General features: G+C 38.8%; 3 protein-coding genes across 3 annotated transcripts in view; 2 read left to right on the forward strand and 1 right to left on the reverse strand.

Annotated features, from left to right (window-relative positions):
• Positions 1-44: 44 nt before the first annotated feature.
• LOC132169677 (uncharacterized) overlaps positions 45-20017 on the reverse strand; it is a 99440-nt gene continuing 79467 nt past the window's right edge. Inside the window, exon 2 of the mRNA XM_059580671.1 lies at positions 45-157. Within this exon, the coding sequence (XP_059436654.1) occupies positions 45-157 (113 nt within the window). The remainder of the gene's footprint in view (positions 158-20017) is intronic.
• On the forward strand, positions 1003-2674 carry LOC132172301 (UPF0481 protein At3g47200-like). Its single transcript, XM_059583776.1, has one exon. It carries the CDS (start codon positions 1045-1047, stop codon positions 2509-2511), a length of 1467 nt encoding a protein of 488 aa, XP_059439759.1. The 5' UTR covers positions 1003-1044; the 3' UTR covers positions 2512-2674.
• LOC132170587 (cytochrome P450 714C2-like) lies at positions 11261-13295 on the forward strand. Its single transcript, XM_059581609.1, has 5 exons — positions 11261-11589; positions 11667-11893; positions 12000-12241; positions 12340-12697; positions 12817-13295. Exons 1-5 carry the CDS (start codon positions 11295-11297, stop codon positions 13240-13242), a joined length of 1548 nt encoding a protein of 515 aa, XP_059437592.1. The 5' UTR covers positions 11261-11294; the 3' UTR covers positions 13243-13295.

Genomic DNA, 20017 nt, shown 5'->3' on the forward strand with positions numbered 1-20017 from the left:
CCTTAACCACGTGCAAAGAGAGCGTAAACCCACGCCCCCCTCAATCAAGGAACTCTACACCGTTTCTTTGATTTTTTTGATCTCTTGTCCTCCCGCAAACGCGTAGTAAAAGTCAGAAAGTACTGCAAACTGCTGTCGTCATCTCGGAAGTATTCATCTGCATCATAACAGCGTAAGCGCGGGAGAATAAATGAAAAGCAGAAGGATCCTGGCAACTGGCAAGTGGCAAGAAGCTCCTTTTCCCACGTGCCTTATTAATTACCCCATTTAAAAAAATAAATACAAGTTCAAATAATGAAGATCACAGTCCGAGCACTTGAAAGTTTGATTTTAATCTAAGAATTGATTAAACAACTATTTAAATAAAAAAATAAAAAATGCTTCTCCATCTTGTTTATATCTTTGTTGACTGAATGCGCGCATGAAGAACAATTCCATTTAGTTGGGGTACTTGAAATGCAGGCTCACCCTTCTTTTGGTTGAGCCACTCCTAAACCACCCTAAAAAACCCTAGGGGTGGTTTGCAGGCCTGCCTTAACCATCCAAGGGGTGCAACCTTTTTTCAAAAAAAAAAAAATTATTTTTGAAATTAAATTAATAAAAAATTATTATGCTAATGAGGCAAAACAATGCGTTTGGATTAGAATTAACGGACGTCACAAAAATCTAACGGTAGAAATTCTATTGGCATTTTAATTAACTCAGAGAATAAATTTTCGAAAAAAAAAAAACTTAGGGATATTTTAATTTTGATGGATTAACTCAATGACTTATTATACATTTACCCTACTAAATAGAAACATAAGTGCAATAAAAGTCAAATGCAAATGCAAAAAAAAAAAAAAAAATTCCATTTCACTTTAAACCGTATAAAAAAATAAAAAATAAATAAATAAAGGTTTGGTTTATAAGAAGTTTCATATGCCCCTTATATTTTATAGACTAAAAGAAGACTCTTAACATCAAACGTTGACTTGGCACACTATTTAAGTCAACGTTCGAAACATAAGCAATTTGTCTATCTTTCTTTCCTCATCTGCTCTCATGGGGAACAATAGACTTGCCAGGTTGCTCTTCCAGCAAATAACCAGAAAACAATGGCATCCTCCTGCAGATACAAGAACAGGTGCTTTTCATGGAAGGCCCTATTCAAGTAATTCACTCAAAGAGGCTTTGAAACCTGAGATTCCAGAAGAGATTTCCAGCTCTGCAGTCTGCATTTACAAGGTCCCAGATATCATGCGCCGGGTGCAGAGAAAGGCATATCAACCCAATGTCATCTCAATCGGTCCGTACCACCATGGCGTAGAGCGCCTCGAAGCCATGGAAAAGCTCAAACTGAAATTCGTTCGCCGCCTTTTTGAGCAGAATGGACTCGAATTAGATCTTGTGAAGAATGCGTTGGGAAAGCTGGAGGAAGAAGCTCGGATTTGCTACTCGGAGGAAAAGGAAATCCGACTTGAAAAAGACGGATTTGTGGAGATGATGCTCGTCGATGGCTGCTTTGTTGTTGAGCTTCTTAGAGAGGTGTGGCGGCGTGAATCCGAACACCAAATACCTTTCATCCAAAGGTGGATGCTACCCATTTTCCGTCGCGATCTGATAATGCTTGAAAACCAACTCCCATTCTTTGTTCTGTCGGAATTGTTTGAAATCACAAGTAAAAATACTACACCGCCGCCGCCATGTTTGCAAAAGCTTGCCCTTCACTTCTTTAATCCTCTGCTGCAAAGGGATTTTGACACAACACCGCCGAAGATCGTAGCAACCGGTGAAGGAACTGGAGCAAGGCACTTTCTCGACCTTTTCCGGTCGACCATTCTTCCGGTGACGCCGGCCAGACGGAAACAGCCCAACATGATCCGTTCAACAACGGAGCTGAAAGAAGCCGGTGTCAAAATACAGAGAGCAAAACATTCGCAGTTGCTCGATGTAACGTACGAGGAAGGGGTGCTGAAGATCCCTCCTCTGTACATCGACGATTACAAGGGTACTCTGTTTCGAAACATGATGGCATTCGAAAAATGCCACCGCCATTGCCACCCAGATGTCACAACCTACATGTTCTTCTTTGATGGACTCATCAACTCAGCAAAGGACGTGGGCCTTCTCCATTACAAAGAAGTTCTTCAACATTCTTTGGGAAGTAACAGAGAGGTTGCTAAACTTGTGAGCACCATTTGCAGGGAAATTGATCGGGTTGCAGACGAGTCGTACTTGTACATGGTGGCGGATGACGCCAATTCTTACTTTGCTTCCATTTATGCCAAAATTCGAGCAGGATTGGTGCGCCACTATTTCAGCAGCTGGCTGGTGGGATTCTCAACGATGGGTGCAATATTTGCTCTGTACCTGACCCTTGTTCAGACTGCATCTGGGATTGCTAGTGCCATGGAACCCCTGGGAAAAGGTGACTTCGGATCATATATAAAAGATTCAGTATTGCTCCCTTTCTCTGGTAAGCCCTGCTCCAGAGGCGGTTCAACAGCCGGAGAAGATGAAGCCCTGTAGGAAGTTTTGGTATTTTAAGCATTTCTGCTTTATTGTAGATTTATGGAGTTGAAGGGCCTGCTTGTATTTAGTCTACAAGTCAATTTGGCTAATAAATATGTTAAATATAGAGAAACTTTGGGTAGTTTCTCTTCCAATTCCCTGCTTCCCTACAATGGAAATACTTTTCCCCTAGGCTGGGCTTCTGTTGCTTACTTGCTTTGTTTACTCCCTTTGCAACTGACTTGCAAACTTGCTTGGTGCAATTCTACATTTTTCCTGCCTTTCATAGAAAAAGAGGTTTGACCAATATGCATAGTTGCCTTGGCCTTTAATATGTGTTCCGCTACAGTCAGCTCATTCATCAATTCAGACCAAGTATAGTTATTAATGGCTGAAGTAGCTTGGGAGGCTTAATATGGGAATTAGCTATATGCTATGTTGTGCTCACCTCTACCGTCAATCCTCTATGAGACTCATCAGAAGGCCATGCTACACAATATGTAGTGACCATGAACATTTCAACAACCGTGTTTGATCACATTCTTACTTACGTGTTGAGGTTATTGATATCACTTGTGGAAGGGGCTAGTGGTTAATTTATACGTATGAAAGAAAACCTCATATCTTGAGCTAGTTTAGGTTGAAAGAGACCCAAGACCACTCAACAGTGGTACCAAAGCCAAAGTTCTACCAACAAGTCTCAACCCAATAATTCACGGGTGAAACAGATTGTGTCTGCTCCGACGAGGGCCCGATGTGTGAGTATGAGATTGTTAGAGGTTATCTCACATCAGTTGTGGAATGAACTGGTGGTCAGTTTATAAGTGTAAGGAAAAGCCTCACTTTTTGAGCTAATTTTTAGAAATGAGAGAAGCCCAAGGCCACCCAGCACTATCAAACCATGGTGAACTTGCTGGCTACTTGAATAAAACAAATAAAAAGAACATTAAACAAAGAAGGATGCCACCAGGTATGAAGAATCCATGAACCAGAGGAAGAAGAAGAAATAAATAAATTAATCAAGGATGCCTCCAACACAATTTTATATTACACTTTCAGAAATAAAGATTTCAGATGAAAAACATGTGACCTTATATTTAATCAACTTATAAGAACAACTTGCGAAGAGCAATGTGCAAACTCTGCTTCTTTCGTTTTCTCTGTGTTTTTTGGTTTCTTTTCCTCACGCAAACGCCTAGTACAAGTCAATCATCCATTAAGTACTGCAAATATTATGTCATTTCGGAAATATTCATCAGCATCCTAAGAAAGAATTAACACAATTAGAGTAAAAAAAAGACTACCACCAAACATTGACTTGGTGCAGCTGCTCTATTTATGTAAACGACGATTAAAGTTCTACTCCAAACAAGAGCAATTGTCTACCTTTCTTTCCTCGTTTGCTAATGGGGAACACTAGACTTACAAGGTTGCTCTTGCAGCAAATAAGCAGAAAAACATGGCATGCTGTGGCTAAAAGAACAAGAAAAGGGGCTCTTCATGGAAGGCTCTACTCAAGTAATTCAATGAAAGAGGTTTTGAAACCCGAGTTTCCAGAAGAGAGCAGCTCTGCAGTCTGCATTTACAAGGTCCCAGATATTATGCGACGGGTGCAAAGAAAGGCTTATGAACCCAATGTCATCTCAATCGGTCCATACCACCACGGAGTAGCGCGCCTACAAGACATGGAGAAGCTCAAACTGAAATTTGTTCACCGCCTTTTCAACCCAATTGGAGAAAATGGAGTCAAATTAGATTTTGTGAAGAATGCCATGGGAAAACTGGAGGAAGAAGCTCGGATTTGCTACTTGGAAGAAATCAAACTTAGAAGTGATAAATTTGTGGAGATGATGCTCATTGATGGCTGCTTCGTTGTTGAGCTCCTTAGAGAGGTGTGGCAGAGCATAAATCCGGACACCAAATACCTTTCATCCAAAGGTGGATGCTGCCCACTTTTCGTCGTGATCTGATAATGCTTGAAAACCAACTCTCATTCTTTGTTCTGTCGGAATTGTTTCTGTAAAATATATTGGATAATATATTAGAAGCGGAAGAGAGAGAGAGCGGAAGTATATAGGACTACATCTCTTCTATTATGATTGTGTTGATAATGAATACAAAGGCCTCTATTTATAGAGAGGCAAGTAACCTAATAGACTAAGGGAAGGTAAACCTAATAGACTAATGAAAGGTAAACCTTGTAGACTACTAATACCTAAGAAAGTAAATAACCCTAACATAATATTCTTAACATCCCCCCTCAAACTCAATGTGTAAACTTGAGTTTGGATAAAAGAAAAGGGAAAGAAAAATGAATTCGCTGAAAAAGTCGCCGGAGGTGGCCGAAGTTTGGCGGCCGGGGGAGGCCACAGAAAAGTGGCTCTGATACCATGTTAGAATGCTTTGATACCATATTAAATATATTGGATAGTATATTAGAAGCGGAAGAAAGAGAGAGAGAGCGGAAGCATATAGGACTACATCTCTTCTATTATGATTGTGTTAATAATGAATACAAAGACCTCTATTTATTGAGAGACAAGTAACCTAATAGACTAAGGGAAGGTAAACATAGTAGACTAATAAAAGGTAAACCTTGTAGACTACTAATACCTAAGAAAGTAAATAACCCTAACATAATATTCTTAACAGTTTCAAATCACAAGTAAAAGTACTACACCGCCGTGGCCATGTTTGCAAAAGCTTGCCCTTCACTTCTTCAATCCCCTGTTGTAGAGAGACTTGGATACTACTACACCCCCGAAGAGCATAGTGGCTGAAGGAATGGAGGCAAGGCACTTTCTTGACCTTTTCCGTTCTAGCATTCTCCCAAGGATGCCGACATATAATGACAAACAATTCTCTTGGAGATAATCTTCTCACTTTGTTAAATTACAACCAGTGTATGTGGTACATTATATACAAGCAAGAGAGAGACTTTTACAAGGAAATTTCTACTGATTGAAAATCTAATTTATGACAGGAGCGTCATGTTAATTGCTGGAGCATTTTGTCTTTAATGTTTTCCTTATGAAGGTATATTTGACTATTGGCTATAACTCATGAATCTCCAATTGTGTGTGTTTCCTTGTATGATTACTAGAAGCTTCTGGTGCAATAACTTGAGCTGGATATTTCCTTCCAGCTGTATGTTTCCTTGTTGAGTCCTCCTTGACAGGTGTGGTCTTGAGTGTAGGAGAGGATTGTGGCACAACATCTTCTAGTGTCTTAATATGCCCCCTCAATTGAAGCGGAATTTCAGTGATGCTGAGATTGCTACAGAGAACATCAAAGCGTGTAGAGACCAAAGGTTTGGTAAAGATATCGACTTTTTGATCTTTTGTGGAAATAAATCGGACCATCAAGGATTTTGCTGCAACCTTATCACGAACGAAATGAAAATCTATTTCGATATGTTTGGTACGGGAGTGAAACATGGGATTGGCTGTTAGGTAGGTCGCGCCAAGATTGTCACACCATAGGATGGGAGGTGCGGATAGGAATATACCAAGTTCTTTGAGAAGGGACTGGAGCCACTGAATTTCAGCCGTTGTATTGGCAAGTGAGCGGTATTCGGCTTCGGTGCTTGAGTCTAAGACAGTGGCTTGTTTACGAGAGCTCCAAGATATAAGATTACTCCCAAGAAAAATGCAATAGCCACCAGTAGAACGGCGATCATCGGGGCAGCCAGCCCAATCGGCATCGGAGTAAGCATGTAATTGTGAGACTGAGTTTTTGCGAATGAGTAACCCATAGAACAAAGTATGTTTCAAATACCTCAATATTCGCTTTACAGCAGTCCAATGTGGGATTGTTGGCCGTTGGAGAAATTGACAAACTTTATTGACGGCAAAAGAGATGTCTGGGCAAGTGAGTGAGAGATATTGTAAGGAACCAACAATACTCCGATATAACGAGGGATCTTCAAATGCTTCGCCATCAAAGCGGGACAAGGTCTTGGAAGAAGACATAGGGGATGTCACTGTCTTAGCATATAGCATATTAGATTTCTTGAAGAGGTCCAAAATGTACCTTCGTTGAGAGAGAAAAAGTCCACGTGCATAAGGGGTTACTTCCACACCTAAGAAGAAATTAAGAGTGCCTAGGTCCTTGATTGGGAAATCACCTTGGAGCTTAGCAATAAGACGGGCTATGAGTTCTGTATTTGGACCTGTAACGATTATATCATCCACATAGATGAGGATGAAAATAGTGGTAGCACCGGTACCAAAAAGAAATAACGAAGTATCTGCCCGTGAACCCACAAAACCAAGTTCCTGTAGGCGAGAGCTAAGGCGTGAGAACCATGCTCGCGGAGCCTGTTTAAGACCATAGAGAGATTTTTTGAGGTGACAAACGTGATCTGGAAGAGTGGGATGAACAAATCCTTGTGATTGAACCATGTATACATCTTCCTGCAAAAATCCATGGAGAAACGCATTTGTTACATCCAATTGTTTAATATACCAATTGGATGAGACAGCAATAGAAAGGACAGTCCGGATGGTTGTGGGTTTAACCACTGGACTAAAAGTATCATCATAATCAATCCCAGGTTGGTGGTGAAATCCTTTGGCGACTAGTCGAGCTTTGTGGCGATCGATAGTGCCATTAGATTTTCGCTTGATTTTATAGATCCATTTGCACCCAACAAGGTTCATGTGGGCTCTCGAGGAACAAGCGTCCATGTCCCATTTTGAAGGAGAGCATTAAATTCAGATGTCATGGCTTCCCTCCAGTGCAGGGATTTGTGTGCAATTGTGAATGAGGTAGGTTCCTCATAGGAAGCATCAATCGCGGTGAGAAGTGCCTTTGGTGGAGGATAGGGAATGGTCCCATCTGTGAATGCACGTGGCTTATGGATTTGATTCTTGGACCTTGTTTGCATGGAGTGAGCAGCACCTGGCATAGTAGTGGAATTAGATGCAGTAGTAGGCACATGGGGAACCGGCAGCACATGGGCATTAGGTGACGCAGCAGGTTCTGAATTTGATGAGCAGGGAGAGTGTAGTGGGCCAGGTGTAACTTGAGGTGCATGAGGAGAGGATTGTGGAGATGGAAGATCTGTGACAAGTGGAGTTGGTAGTACCGTGAGGTTGGAAGGTAATGGCACAGAATTAGTCTTGGGAGAAGCTGCAATCACAGAGTTAGTATGAAAAGGAAAAGAATTTTCATCAAAAATAACATTACATGACACATAAATGCGGCCTGAAGGAACATGGAGACACCTGTAACCTTTATGTTGAAAACTATACCCGAGAAAAACACAAAGTTGAGATCGGAAGGCAAGTTTGTGTTGGTTGTAAGGGCGCAAATGAGGCCAACATGCACACCCAAAAACCTTTAAGAAATTATAGTCAGGAGCCTTGTGGAATAGTAATTCAAATGGCGATTTGTTGTGGGTAACTGAGGAAGGGAGACGATTAATTAAAAAGGCTGCAGTGAGGAAGGCGTCATCCCAGAATTTGAGTGGCATGGAAGCGGCTGGGAGTAAGGAGAGACCCATTTCGACAAGGTGTCTATGTTTTCTTTCCACGGAACTTTGTTGTTGATGAGTGTGAGGACAAGAGATCCTATGAGAGATCCCTTGGCGTGATAAAATGGGATTGAGAGCTCAAAATTCTCCACCCCAGTCTGATTGAATGACTTTGATTTTACGCTCAAAAAAATTTTCCACATGTGTTTGGAACTGTAAGAATATAGAAGTAACAACAGATTTAGCGGCAATAGGAAACAACCACACAAATTTACTGTAATCATCAATAAAACACACATAATACCGATTGCCATTATTAGAATAATAAGGGGAAGGTCCCCATACATCGGTAAAGATTAAATCCAAGGGATAATTTGAAACAGATGGAGAAAGATGAAATGGTAGCTCATGGCTTTTTCCCATTCGACATGCAGCACATAGACCAGAGACTTTATTCTTGAGAATTGCAAGGTGATGAGCGCGAACGACTTGACTAACAATACGGAGGGAGGGATGACCTAGACGACAATGCCAGCGGTCCATGGAAGCACGTTCACCCAAGAAGGCTAACCGAGGTGGAGGAGGACATGAGGGGAACGTGTAGAGGCCATCTTTACTCTGGCCGCGAAGCAGAGTGTTGCCCGTGAGTGAATCCTTAACACAAAAGAAAGAGGGGTGAAATTCAAAATAGACATTATTATCACGAGTGAACTGAGAAACTGACAAAAGGTTCTTTTTAATCTGTGGGACATGAAGAAGATTGGTCAATAAAAATGAAGCATTAGGATAGATTAATTTGGAAGAACCAGTGTTGCTTATAGTCAGATCTTGCCCATTGCCTACATGCAATTGATCTGTGCCGGTGTAGCTATCAGAATAAAGGTTGAGATTTTCATGCTCCGATGTGACATGGTTGGTAGCCCCGGTGTCTGGATACCAGTTGATATCATTGTTGTTCTGAGAGGATGCTGCAGAAAAAGCTTGCATGTTAGGTGAGTTATCCTTTTGAAAAGAATAATCAAACCTGTGGTAACAACTAAGGGCAGTATGGCCAGGTTTGTTGCAAACTTGGCAGACTGGTCGAGAATTGGGACCAATTGATGTGTGTGATGGCCCTCTGCCACGGCCTCTCCCACGGAAACCATGGGATCTGTGAGTGGAATGCTGGCGAAAGGGTGGGGATGGCCCACGGTATGCACCCTTATTTTTATGGGTCAAAGGACGTGCTGTAGCCACGTTTGCTGAGGGAAAAACAGATTCAACAGCACTGGAGTTGTGCTCTAGGCGCATTTCATGAGTCAAAAGGTGCGCATATAAGTCTTCAATGGACATGGGGTCCACATGGGTGGTAACAGAGGTTACAAACGAGTCAAACTCAGTGCCCAAACCAGCAAGTAAAAATGAAACCATCTCAAAATCATTGAGTGGCTGGCCAGCAGAAGCTAGAGTATCAGCAAGAGTTTTGAATTTCTGAAAAAATTCAGAAATGGAGGAGCCTCCTTTCTTGAGTGTAGCAAGTTGATAGTGAACTTGCATGATCCGAGCCCGTGAATGGGAAGAGTACATGCGTTCAAGAGCATGCCAGACTTCACTTGAGGTGGAATAACCAATAACTTGAGAGATAATACTCTCAGTGAGGGTGGACAAGATGGTACTTAGGACCATTTGATCTTGCTGGAGCCAAGTGAGAAAATCTGGGTTGGCAATTGTATCAGGGGAATCCGTAGAGGGGGTGGGGTTAGGAATTGTTTGTGTGGGTGAAGGGATGGTGCCTTCGACAAAACCATAGACATTTTGGGCTTCGAGGTAAGTTACCATTTGCCATTGCCACGTGATATAATTTTCACGAGTAAGTTGGGCAGTGACACGATGAGGAAGATTGTTAAACAGAGAGGCAGGGGAAAGGGTGACAGAGGGAGTGACGTTGGTGGAATTGGTGGAGGAAGACATTTTGAGGATCGGAAAAAAAAAATGACGTGAGTCCTAGAATGGCTCTGATACCATATAATGACAAACAACTCTCTTGGAGATAATCTTCTCACTTTGTTAAATTACAACCAGTGTATGTGGTACATTATATACAAGCACGAGAGAGACTTTTACAAGGAAATTTCTACTGATTGAAAATCTAATTTATGACAGGAGCGTCATGTTAATTGCTGGAGCGTTTTGTCTTTAATGTTTTCCTTATGAAGGTATATTTGACTAGTGGCTATAACTCATGAATCTCCAGCTGTGTGTGTTTCCTTGTATGATTACTAGAAGATTCTGGCGCAATAACTGGAGCTGGATATTTCCTTCCAGCTGTATGTTTCCTTGTTGGGTTCTCCTTGACAGGTGTGGTCTTGAGTGTAGGAGAGGATTGTGGCACAATATCTTCTAGTGTCTTAATTATGAACCATTCTCTCCAATTCAGTTCCAAAGTGCAATTTCTCTTCATACCCAATTTTCTTGTTATTGCTGAAGAAAAACAAAAAAACATTGTAGAGAAAAAAATATATATATCTTTTAAGAAATACTAACCCAAATGACACGTTTTGATACAAATAGGATAGTGTGTTGTCTAATTTTTTTTTTTTTTTTTGGGTTTGACATCTAGTGGAGCATTTTGCCTTTGATGATGTATTGAGCTGCCCTTGGCGACGTGTGTTGTCTAATCTAATCAATAGAAGTTTTAAAACTTTTATATTGTATATATTTAACTAATATTGGGTAAACGAATCTTATCCAACAACTTGTTTTCTTGTTATATAAAACACTTTTTAGACAAGAACTTTAACTTATGTATTTTTTTTTTAAGTAATGGGAGAGATAATTTTTTTATTTTCTTTTTATCTTTTTAAGGTCGATGTAATTTTTAAAATTATCATTAAATTTTAAATAAATCATACTTGAATTTTGATTCAAATGTGATTTTGAAAGCCACATCAGCTTAAAGAAGATAAAAAGAAGATAAAAAAAATGGTCCATAGTATTACTCTTCCTTTTTTTCTCTTTTATTTATTTATTTTTTTTTTAAGAAAATCTGCTTAATAATTTTCTATTCATTATTTATTTATTTGAAGAGATACTATAGCTCAAGTCTATTTTAGAAAGAGGATGCACAAGCTAAAGTTTGTGGGGGTAATTTTGGAGGGATGGATTAATCTTCATTTTACACCACCCTGAAAAAAAAAAAAGAAATTACAACCACACATTATAACATATCTAGAAGGTACGTACGACAGAGTCAAAGCTTCATTATATACAGAACCATGCAATCCAAAATGCTTATCAAGAAGAGAAGCCAGTTTTGGAACAAAAAGAGATCTAGAGACTAAAAGCCATGGAGCAGCTATTGCTTCTTTCTAAGATCATCATCACAATCGCCTTGCTTGGGTTGGTTACCACGCTTATGAAGATGTGTGAAGGTCTAATATTGAAGCCAAAAAGGCTTCGAGAAATTCTGAGAAAACAGGGGATCAGAGGCCCTCCACCCTCTTTTTTGCTTGGAAATATTGGTGACATGAAGAAGATGAAATCCTCACCCTCAAAGGCTCAACAAAAAGGAGAGCAAGTAATAACCCACAATTGCTCTTCTGCAATCTTTCCATTCTTCGACGAATGGAGAAAATCATATGGTAATAAGTAATAAATTGCTTCAGATCTCATATATTTTTGAATATTCTGAATGGTTTGTTTATAATAATGTATACAGGTTCAACATTTATGTTCTCCCTTGGCAACATACAAATACTGCACATGAACGATCTTGAGGTGGTGAAGGAAATAAGCATATGCACTTCCTTAGACTTTGGAAAGCCTTCGTATCAATCCAAAGAGCGTGGTCCTCTGCTTGGTCAAGGGATCCTGACTTCAAATGGAGCAACATGGGCTCACCAGAGGAAGATCCTTGCTCCTGAACTATACATGGACAAGGTTAAGGTACGCTTCAAATCGAACTTAGCTACTTTCAGGTAGGAGAGATCACAATTGTTTATAAAATTCGTTTACGAGAATATCTTAGAAGACTCCTTTATACCTTGTGTAGGGCATGATGAAGATAATGGTAGATTCCTCGATGGCATTGGTGAACTCATGGAGGATAGAAAGTGAGGGCGGGGTTGCAGATGTACACATTGATGAATATATGAGAAGCTTTTCCGGGGATGTAATTTCAAGAGCCTGTTTTGGGAGCAACTATTCCGAAGGGGAGGAGATATTTTTAAAGCTTAGAGCACTTCAAGAGCATATGTCTAACAAGATTTTATCCAATGGCATTCCTGGAATGAGGTTTCATCTTTTCCCTACCCAAAATCACTTTATGTCTAGCATCACATAAAAAGGTTGTTTTTTGATAAAAAGTGGTTGCTTGTGTTGCAATCAATCAGACATTTTCCAACAAAGAGTAATAGAGAAACATGGAAGCTGGAAAAAGATGTTCGCGCTTTGATTCTCGACGTAGCGAAGGAAAGAAAGGAAGCAACATCAGGGAATTATGATTTGTTACATATGATTCTTGAAGCTGCCACCAGCAGTGGATTTTCCAAAGAAGAGACAGAAAGATTCATTGTAGACAATTGCAAGAACATATATTTAGCTGGGTACGAGACTACTGCTGTCTCTGCAACGTGGACACTGATGTTGTTGGCCTCAAATCCTGAATGGCAAGCCAGAGTTCGTGCTGAGGTGCTCCAAGTTTGCGGAGGTCAAATGCCTAATGTTGACACGGTTCGCAAGATGAAAATAGTAAGCGATGCCCAACACGTGGATTCAAGACATTGACATTTAACCCAAAAGTTTAAACTAATATGAAAAAATGAATTTAATTATTCAATTTATATTCTAATCGTTTTAATCATTGACAGTTGACAATGGTAATTCATGAATCATTGAGACTTTACCCTCCGGTGCCAATAGTGTCGAGGGAGGCAATGAAAGACATGAAATTCGGAGATATTCAGGTGCCTAAAGGTGTCAATGTTTGGATCTTGTTGGTAACCTTGCACCAAGACCCTGATATTTGGGGACCTGAAGCCAAGGAGTTTAACCCTGAGAGGTTTGCCAATGGGGTTAGTGGTGCATGCAAGCTTCCTTATGTCTACATGCCTTTTGGAGTTGGTCCGCGTACGTGTTTGGGGCAGAACTTTGCCATGGTAGAGCTCAAAATTCTTTTAGCTTTAATTGTCTCCAACTTCTCATTCTCCTTGTCACCAAAATATAGGCATTCCCCGGCAATGAGGTTGGTTATAGAGCCTGAAAATGGTGTCAATCTCCTTATTAAGAAGTTGTGAGCTATAAGCTGACCAGTTGATGGTTGGTTATTAGCACAATTACCATATTTATTAATGCAATTATTAGTAATGATTCATGAATTTTTTTTACTTCTTAAACTTGGTTTGTTGCTAAAATGGTCAAGAAAATAAAACACATAAAATGATGTTAAGATACTGATAAAAGGCATAAAATATCCTTTTATGTATATATAAGAAGCTTTATAAACCAGAACTCAAAGGTCCCGTTTGATTTGCAAAATAGACTCTTGGATTGGACTAGTTAACACTAGGTATAACTAGTCCTTTGTTTTGTAACACTCTATTCTTGAGAATAGTCTATTCTCATGGGACTACTAATTTCAGACACACAGGGTTAGCTAAGTCACTTAAAAATGAGTGGCTTAGCTAATCATTTCCTATTGGATTAAATTAATTGTGTAAATTGCCACAAAAAACCCCACTTGTGGGATCAAATTTCGTTCTCTCTCCCTGATTCTTTTATATTTTGTTCTCTCTCTCTTTCTCTATCTCTCTGTTTCTCTTTTTTCCGTCTCTATATTTTGTTTTCTCTTTCTCTATCTCTCTTTTTCTTTTCTCTCTGATTCTTCTGGTACATTTTTTTTGCATGTTCAAACGATTTTTTTTTTCTATGTGTCGTCATCCTTCTCTATACCGTTTCTCAATTTTTTTTTCTTTTGATTCTCTCTGCCGTTTCTCTCTGATTTTCTTCTCACTCTCTCTCTCTCTCTCTTTTTTTTTTTTTTTGCCACTACGTTTTGATTCTGTTTCTCCGTCTCTCTTCTTTGTACTGTTTCTCAATTTTATATATATTTTTTTATTTTATTTTTATTTCTTTGACGGAGAAACAAAGTTTGCAAGGTTTTTGTAAAATATATATATATATATATTTTCTTTTGATTCGTTGTACATTCATCAATTATTATTTTTTTTGATTTGAAGAGTGAGATTGATTCTGTTTTCTCCAACTATATATATTTTTTTTTATATAAATAATTTTGTAGCATAATTGAAAAAACAATAAAAAAAAAAAAAAAAAAAAACAAAAGGCCACATACCTACATAATTAAAAAAAATATTATAGTAAAGTTGTTTATGTTTCAAAAAAAAAAAATCAAAGTCCTTAATAATACAAATTGTATTTGTATTATAAGGGTATTTTAGAAAATTTGATCACAATATGATTCCATTCACCAACATATTGCATTGTACTAAATGAAGGAATATAATTAGTTAGTCTATTCCAGCGTTACAACCAAACAAAAAAATAGGAATAGCTAATCTATTCTACACTCTTCTATTCCTAGTAGTAGCTAATCATTTTTCAATGGACTAGGCATTTCACGAACTAAACAAGGCCAAAAGGAGTACGAAGACTCACATTACAAAGCCTACCAAAAAGGCTAAAAACAAAACCTCATAGAGGCCTAAAACAAGCAACCAGAAACGAGCTTCAGAATACCATACTAAGCAACAAAACCTACTGTAGCAAAATCTGCAGAAAACAACCAGCTGCTATAACAGCAAACACTAACAACTTAGAAAAAAAAAAAACCAGAACTGTAGAAAGTCCACTGCAGTAGCTTTCCTCAACAAAGCATATCTGCAGGCAGGTTCCATAAGGAACAAAGTACAAGATTTTCCCTGGTTTTAGGAAACTTCCTTCTCCCAGTTACTCTAGTTCGAACTTCCCACAAGATCTTTTTCAAAATCTGGTCCTCAGTGATCGGATGTCCTGCATGCTGAATCTCATTTCTAGTACACCAAATATGATACAAAGCAGACCCCAAAGCCAGACAACAAAGCAAGGACTTTAGAATTTTGCTACCCCAATTGCTGCATCCCATCTGAACAATATCATCCCATATGAGAGAAGGATTATCTACTCTGCATCTAGCCATACAAAATCTCGGAATTCGATAACGGAAACTACACTCAAAGAATAAATGGCCACGGCTCTCCATATGGTTTCTGCAAAACCAGCATTCTACAACTCCTTGGTATCCCCATTGCATCAATCTCACCCCTGTAACCAACCCTACGAAGATATGACAAAATGAAGTTGAAAAGACTTGGAAAAGAGCGGGGGACCTCCTCCTCCCAAAGGTTTGTCAACCACCACCCATTTTCTTGGAAGGGGACATGCGGCTACCCTTCAAGGCACTACTTGAGTTCATCATTCTACTGCTAGACTGGGGCCATGTTCTGGTTGAGGGCCCGCAACTCCTCTTTTAACGCCGACCAGTCGTTGGTTCATCATTCTACTGCTAGACATGGGCCCTGTTCAGGGTGGTGAGGGCCCGCAACTCCTCTTTTAACGCCGACCAGTCGTTGGTCATGGCGGGTCCTTGAGGCCTTCGCCCTGACTCCCTGCAACTAGATTTGCAGCATCGCTTTTTTTGTCTGGGAATGAAATGTCTGTCTATCGTTTCTCCAGACGACGTCAAACTATTGATACAATTGACTGCTACCAAAGCTCAGCTTGCTACAACTACAAAGATAACAATAGAAGATACGGTTGACTAGCCAGTGGAAGCCAATGGTGGACACTCGATGCTAAAGTCAATATGGTGACTGTGTGAGGGTAACATGACATATGGTTGATGGGTAGATTGTAGGAATGAGCAAATTAACCGGTTACTGGTTATCGACCGATTACCAAATTTAACCAAACCGATATTAACCACAACCGATAGTTATCGGTCGGTAATCGGAAAAAAAATTTATACCGATAAGCTTATCGGTCGGTTATCGGTCAGTTAATAATTTGTTATCGGAAAACTAATATGACCGATAAGGGGGTATAAATGTAATTCTCAATTTTTTTTATTTTTCATAATATACAACCCAATGAACCACTGCTAACAACCCATTGCGAATCAATTTTTTATTTTTTATTAACAACCCAAAACAAGGCCGCTCCTCTTCAAAATTGTAACGTTTTGTACAGCTGTCAAGCATTGTTGAGAATGCTTGCCAACTATCTCTTCTAACTACCCATGGCCATACACGTGTCTCCTAATGCAAGATATTTCCACAACTCCTCTTGCACACACACTTCACTTCGCCAATCTCTGTCGAATCCCTAGCCACACAGCTTCTACCCTTCTTCTTCCACTCCCATTTTATCCTAGGTTGATCTCAAATTAAACCCTAAAAACACCTGACAATTCACTGCATCTTGGCCACCATTAGAAACCGGACCATCATTTCCTGCTACCCACAATTGATATCCCATCTTTCCCTTTCTGGTTTCTTGACTTTCATCTTATTCTTCTACCTCAGTTTCAATGCTACTCACATAGTGCTGGCAGATGGTTTCCTCCTCATCCTGGACTTGCGTTTTGGCCTGCTTCGTTTCCTCCCCCACAACTTCTCAAATGCGAGAGACACGACTTTAAAACGAAACCTGTAAATGAAACAATTTTAATCATTTAAACCGGTTTAATCGACTGGTTTAACCGATAATTTTCGGCATAATTCCTTATTGGTCAGTAATTGGTTAGGAACCGATTAACCAATGGCTTATCGGTCGGTAATCGATAACCCCATTAACCGGACCGATATGACCGATACCCAGCCATGGTAGATTGATAGTGTACCTTAGACTTAGAGTTTAGTATTCTTTATGGTTGATGGGTAGATTGATTGTAACAATCTCATATAGCGGAAAAACTGTAATTATCAATACAAAAAAAATACTGTTAAAATACTTTTCTTTATACAAAAATACCCAAAGCTATGTCGTACAAGGCATTTATACAAATCTATCCGACAGTCTAAACTCTAGACAAAACTTAACCAACTTGGAATCGCTGTACATCTCAATATGAATCTCTAATCACAACTGCATAATTACCTTGATTTTCCATTCCTGCAAGCACTACAAAAAACTGTGAAGTAGTGAGTCAATTGATTTCCGACAATATAAATCATTGTTGAATCATATATAGCAAAATGCTAGACAAGTTATAAAACCACAAAAATCCGTATTATTGGATATCAATATCATACTCATTAAGTAAGAATACTTACAGTGGATTACATGAATGGATCATCAAAGGTAATTACTTGAAACCCGTTCTGCTGCAGTTGGTCCATACCCATAACAATCCCTTCACTGACTTTCTCTCTCTCTCTCTCTCTCTCGCCTAAACTCTCTTTCTTCCTCTTCAGCTCTCTGTCTTAAATTTCCCATCTCACTCTCGGTTTCTCTCCTCTCTTGTGTTCTTTCTTTCTTGTAGCGCTTGGTCTCGCCATTTCTCTCTCTGTTCTGAGTAAACACTCTTAGAAAGAAGAAAGACCGAGTAAAAAGCGGAAGAAGGAAGAATATATGCAAGAGATGGGAGAGGAGATGAGTGGTGAAAATTGTGAAGGAGAAGAGTTCTATTTATAGGAGAAAATCAAACACTATTCTATCTTCAATTTACAATTATACCCTCATTTTACTATTTCACCAACCCTATACTATTTCACCAACCCTATACTATTCTACCAACCCTATACTATTTCACCAACCCTATACTATTTCACCAACCCTATACTATTCTACCTTCTTATTCTACCATCCTTATACCTACCATTTACTATCCTATTATATCACCAATTATTACAATCATACTCCAAATTATACCAATCAATCATCAATTATCATATCTCTTAAATCTCCCAAAAAATAATCAATATAAAATCATCATCATGATATAATAACCTCAAATCAATATTCATTCCAATAATATTCATAAGATCTAATAAGTTCCTCAATAATAAATATTATTACCTAATATCATCAATAAATATCTCAACCTCAAAGTAAATGCCATTACCTAATATGAATATTAATATAATCATAGCATCAATTTAATATCTCTAAAATAAGACTTTAAAAATCTGGGGTGCTACATTGATAGTGTATCTTAGACTTAGAGTTTAGTATTCTTTATGGTTGATGGGTAGATTGATAGTGTACCTTAGACTTAGTATTCTTTTATATGGCTACTGATACAGTGTGACGTCCTGGGTCTTAAAGAGAAAGAACAAATAATTCACAATTCTTCTCAAAACCTAGAATCTATTCAAGATTCAAGGAAAAACATAAAATAAAACCCAATCTCTGAGTATTTTTCATTGATAAATAACAACAAAGCTCTATTCTTCGGTCTCTAAAAGATGTATTTATAGTAAATAAAATCCTCAACCTAGTAGAACATCGTAATAAGTCAGTTTAACAAATTTGGGTGGGGCTTGTTTGCAATTCCGTTCAAACAAAATTGCAAACAAGTAACTCTGTCTAAACTCTATTGATAGCTCATTTGAACGCAGCAGCTGACGAGAAATTCTGCCCAACTGTACAGTCTTCTATTTGCGATCTATTTTGACCTAGTAAACATTGAAATTATCAACACTTTATGAAACATGGCTTTGTAGAACTTTGAATCAAATTTCCAATGACACCAAGCTTGCTTCAATACGATGTCCGAAACACGAGATATGATATTTTTATTAAAGTTGGTCTAGTATGAATTCCACCTTACATCGTCCTTTCCAAGTTGGAGAGAATTTGCCCTTGAATTCTGATGGTGCTTGTCGCAATCCTTTAGATGCCCAATTAATCCCTTCCATTCATTCTTCCTCAAGAGCAGAACAATGTAACATCCCAACAAAAATAACACTCCCCTAACCACCTCAAGACTGTGATGAACATCTTGAAAACTTTGCCCATTACCTTGAAAAATTCAAATTTTACATGCTTCTTATTTAGCTTCTTCTCTTCACATGCCATGAAAATATACAAAAAGGGATCAATTATCTCTTCTCTTGTAAATATAAAATTCTCCTCCATTGTATAAGATTCATCACAATCATTTTTAAAAGAATTTGAAAAAATATCATTTACCCCAAGGAAATCAACATAGTCAATTTCCTCAACATTAAAATCAAAGACTTCACTTTTAGGGCTTTCATCAAGCACATGATATGTAGCACTTTTATCGAAAATTGCAATACGATCTGAGAGAATTACCTCTTCCAATGCTTCCTCTTCTTGAGGATGAATGCCGTAGAATATTAGAGGGATCCAATCTACTCAAGATGGCACACATCTGCCTTCCCAATCGCTCAACAATTCGCTCTTCCATGTGCTGCAAATGAATCATCAATTGATCCTCACGTCCTATTTCATCAGGCTCGTACACATCGTTCAAGTCTGCAAAATGGTTACTCTTTTTGTGTCCTCTTAGAGCCATGGAAAGTTACCTTGGCTCGGATACCAATTGATGTCGCATGATGTCGTGGGTTATAGAAACGAACAACAAAAAATTCACAATTCTTCTCTAAATCTAAAGTCTATCAAGGATTCAAGGAAAAACATAAAAAAAAAAAAAATCCAACCTCTAAGTATTTCTCATTGATAAATTGATAAATAACAACAAAGTTCTGTTCTTGGGTCTATAAAATATGTATTTATAGTAAATAAAACCCTAAACCTAGTGGAACATCGTAACAAGTCAGTTTAACAAAACTGAGGGCAGCTCGTTTGCAATCTTGTTTGAACGAAACTGCAAATGAGCAAGTCTTTCCAAACTCGTTTGATAGCTCGTTTGAACGCAGTGGGTGAACGAGCATTTCTACCTAGCTCTATAGTCCTCTATTTGCGGCCCATTTTGTGACGTCTCACATCGCCTGGGTATGGAGATGAGGATGTACTTAAATGTTTACTACACCCTTAATGACAACAACGCGTTTTAAGACGTAATGGTCATGATCTCATCAGAAC

Source organism: Corylus avellana, chromosome ca2 (assembly GCF_901000735.1).
Source record: "Corylus avellana chromosome ca2, CavTom2PMs-1.0".
NCBI classification, from domain to species: domain Eukaryota; kingdom Viridiplantae; phylum Streptophyta; class Magnoliopsida; order Fagales; family Betulaceae; genus Corylus; species Corylus avellana.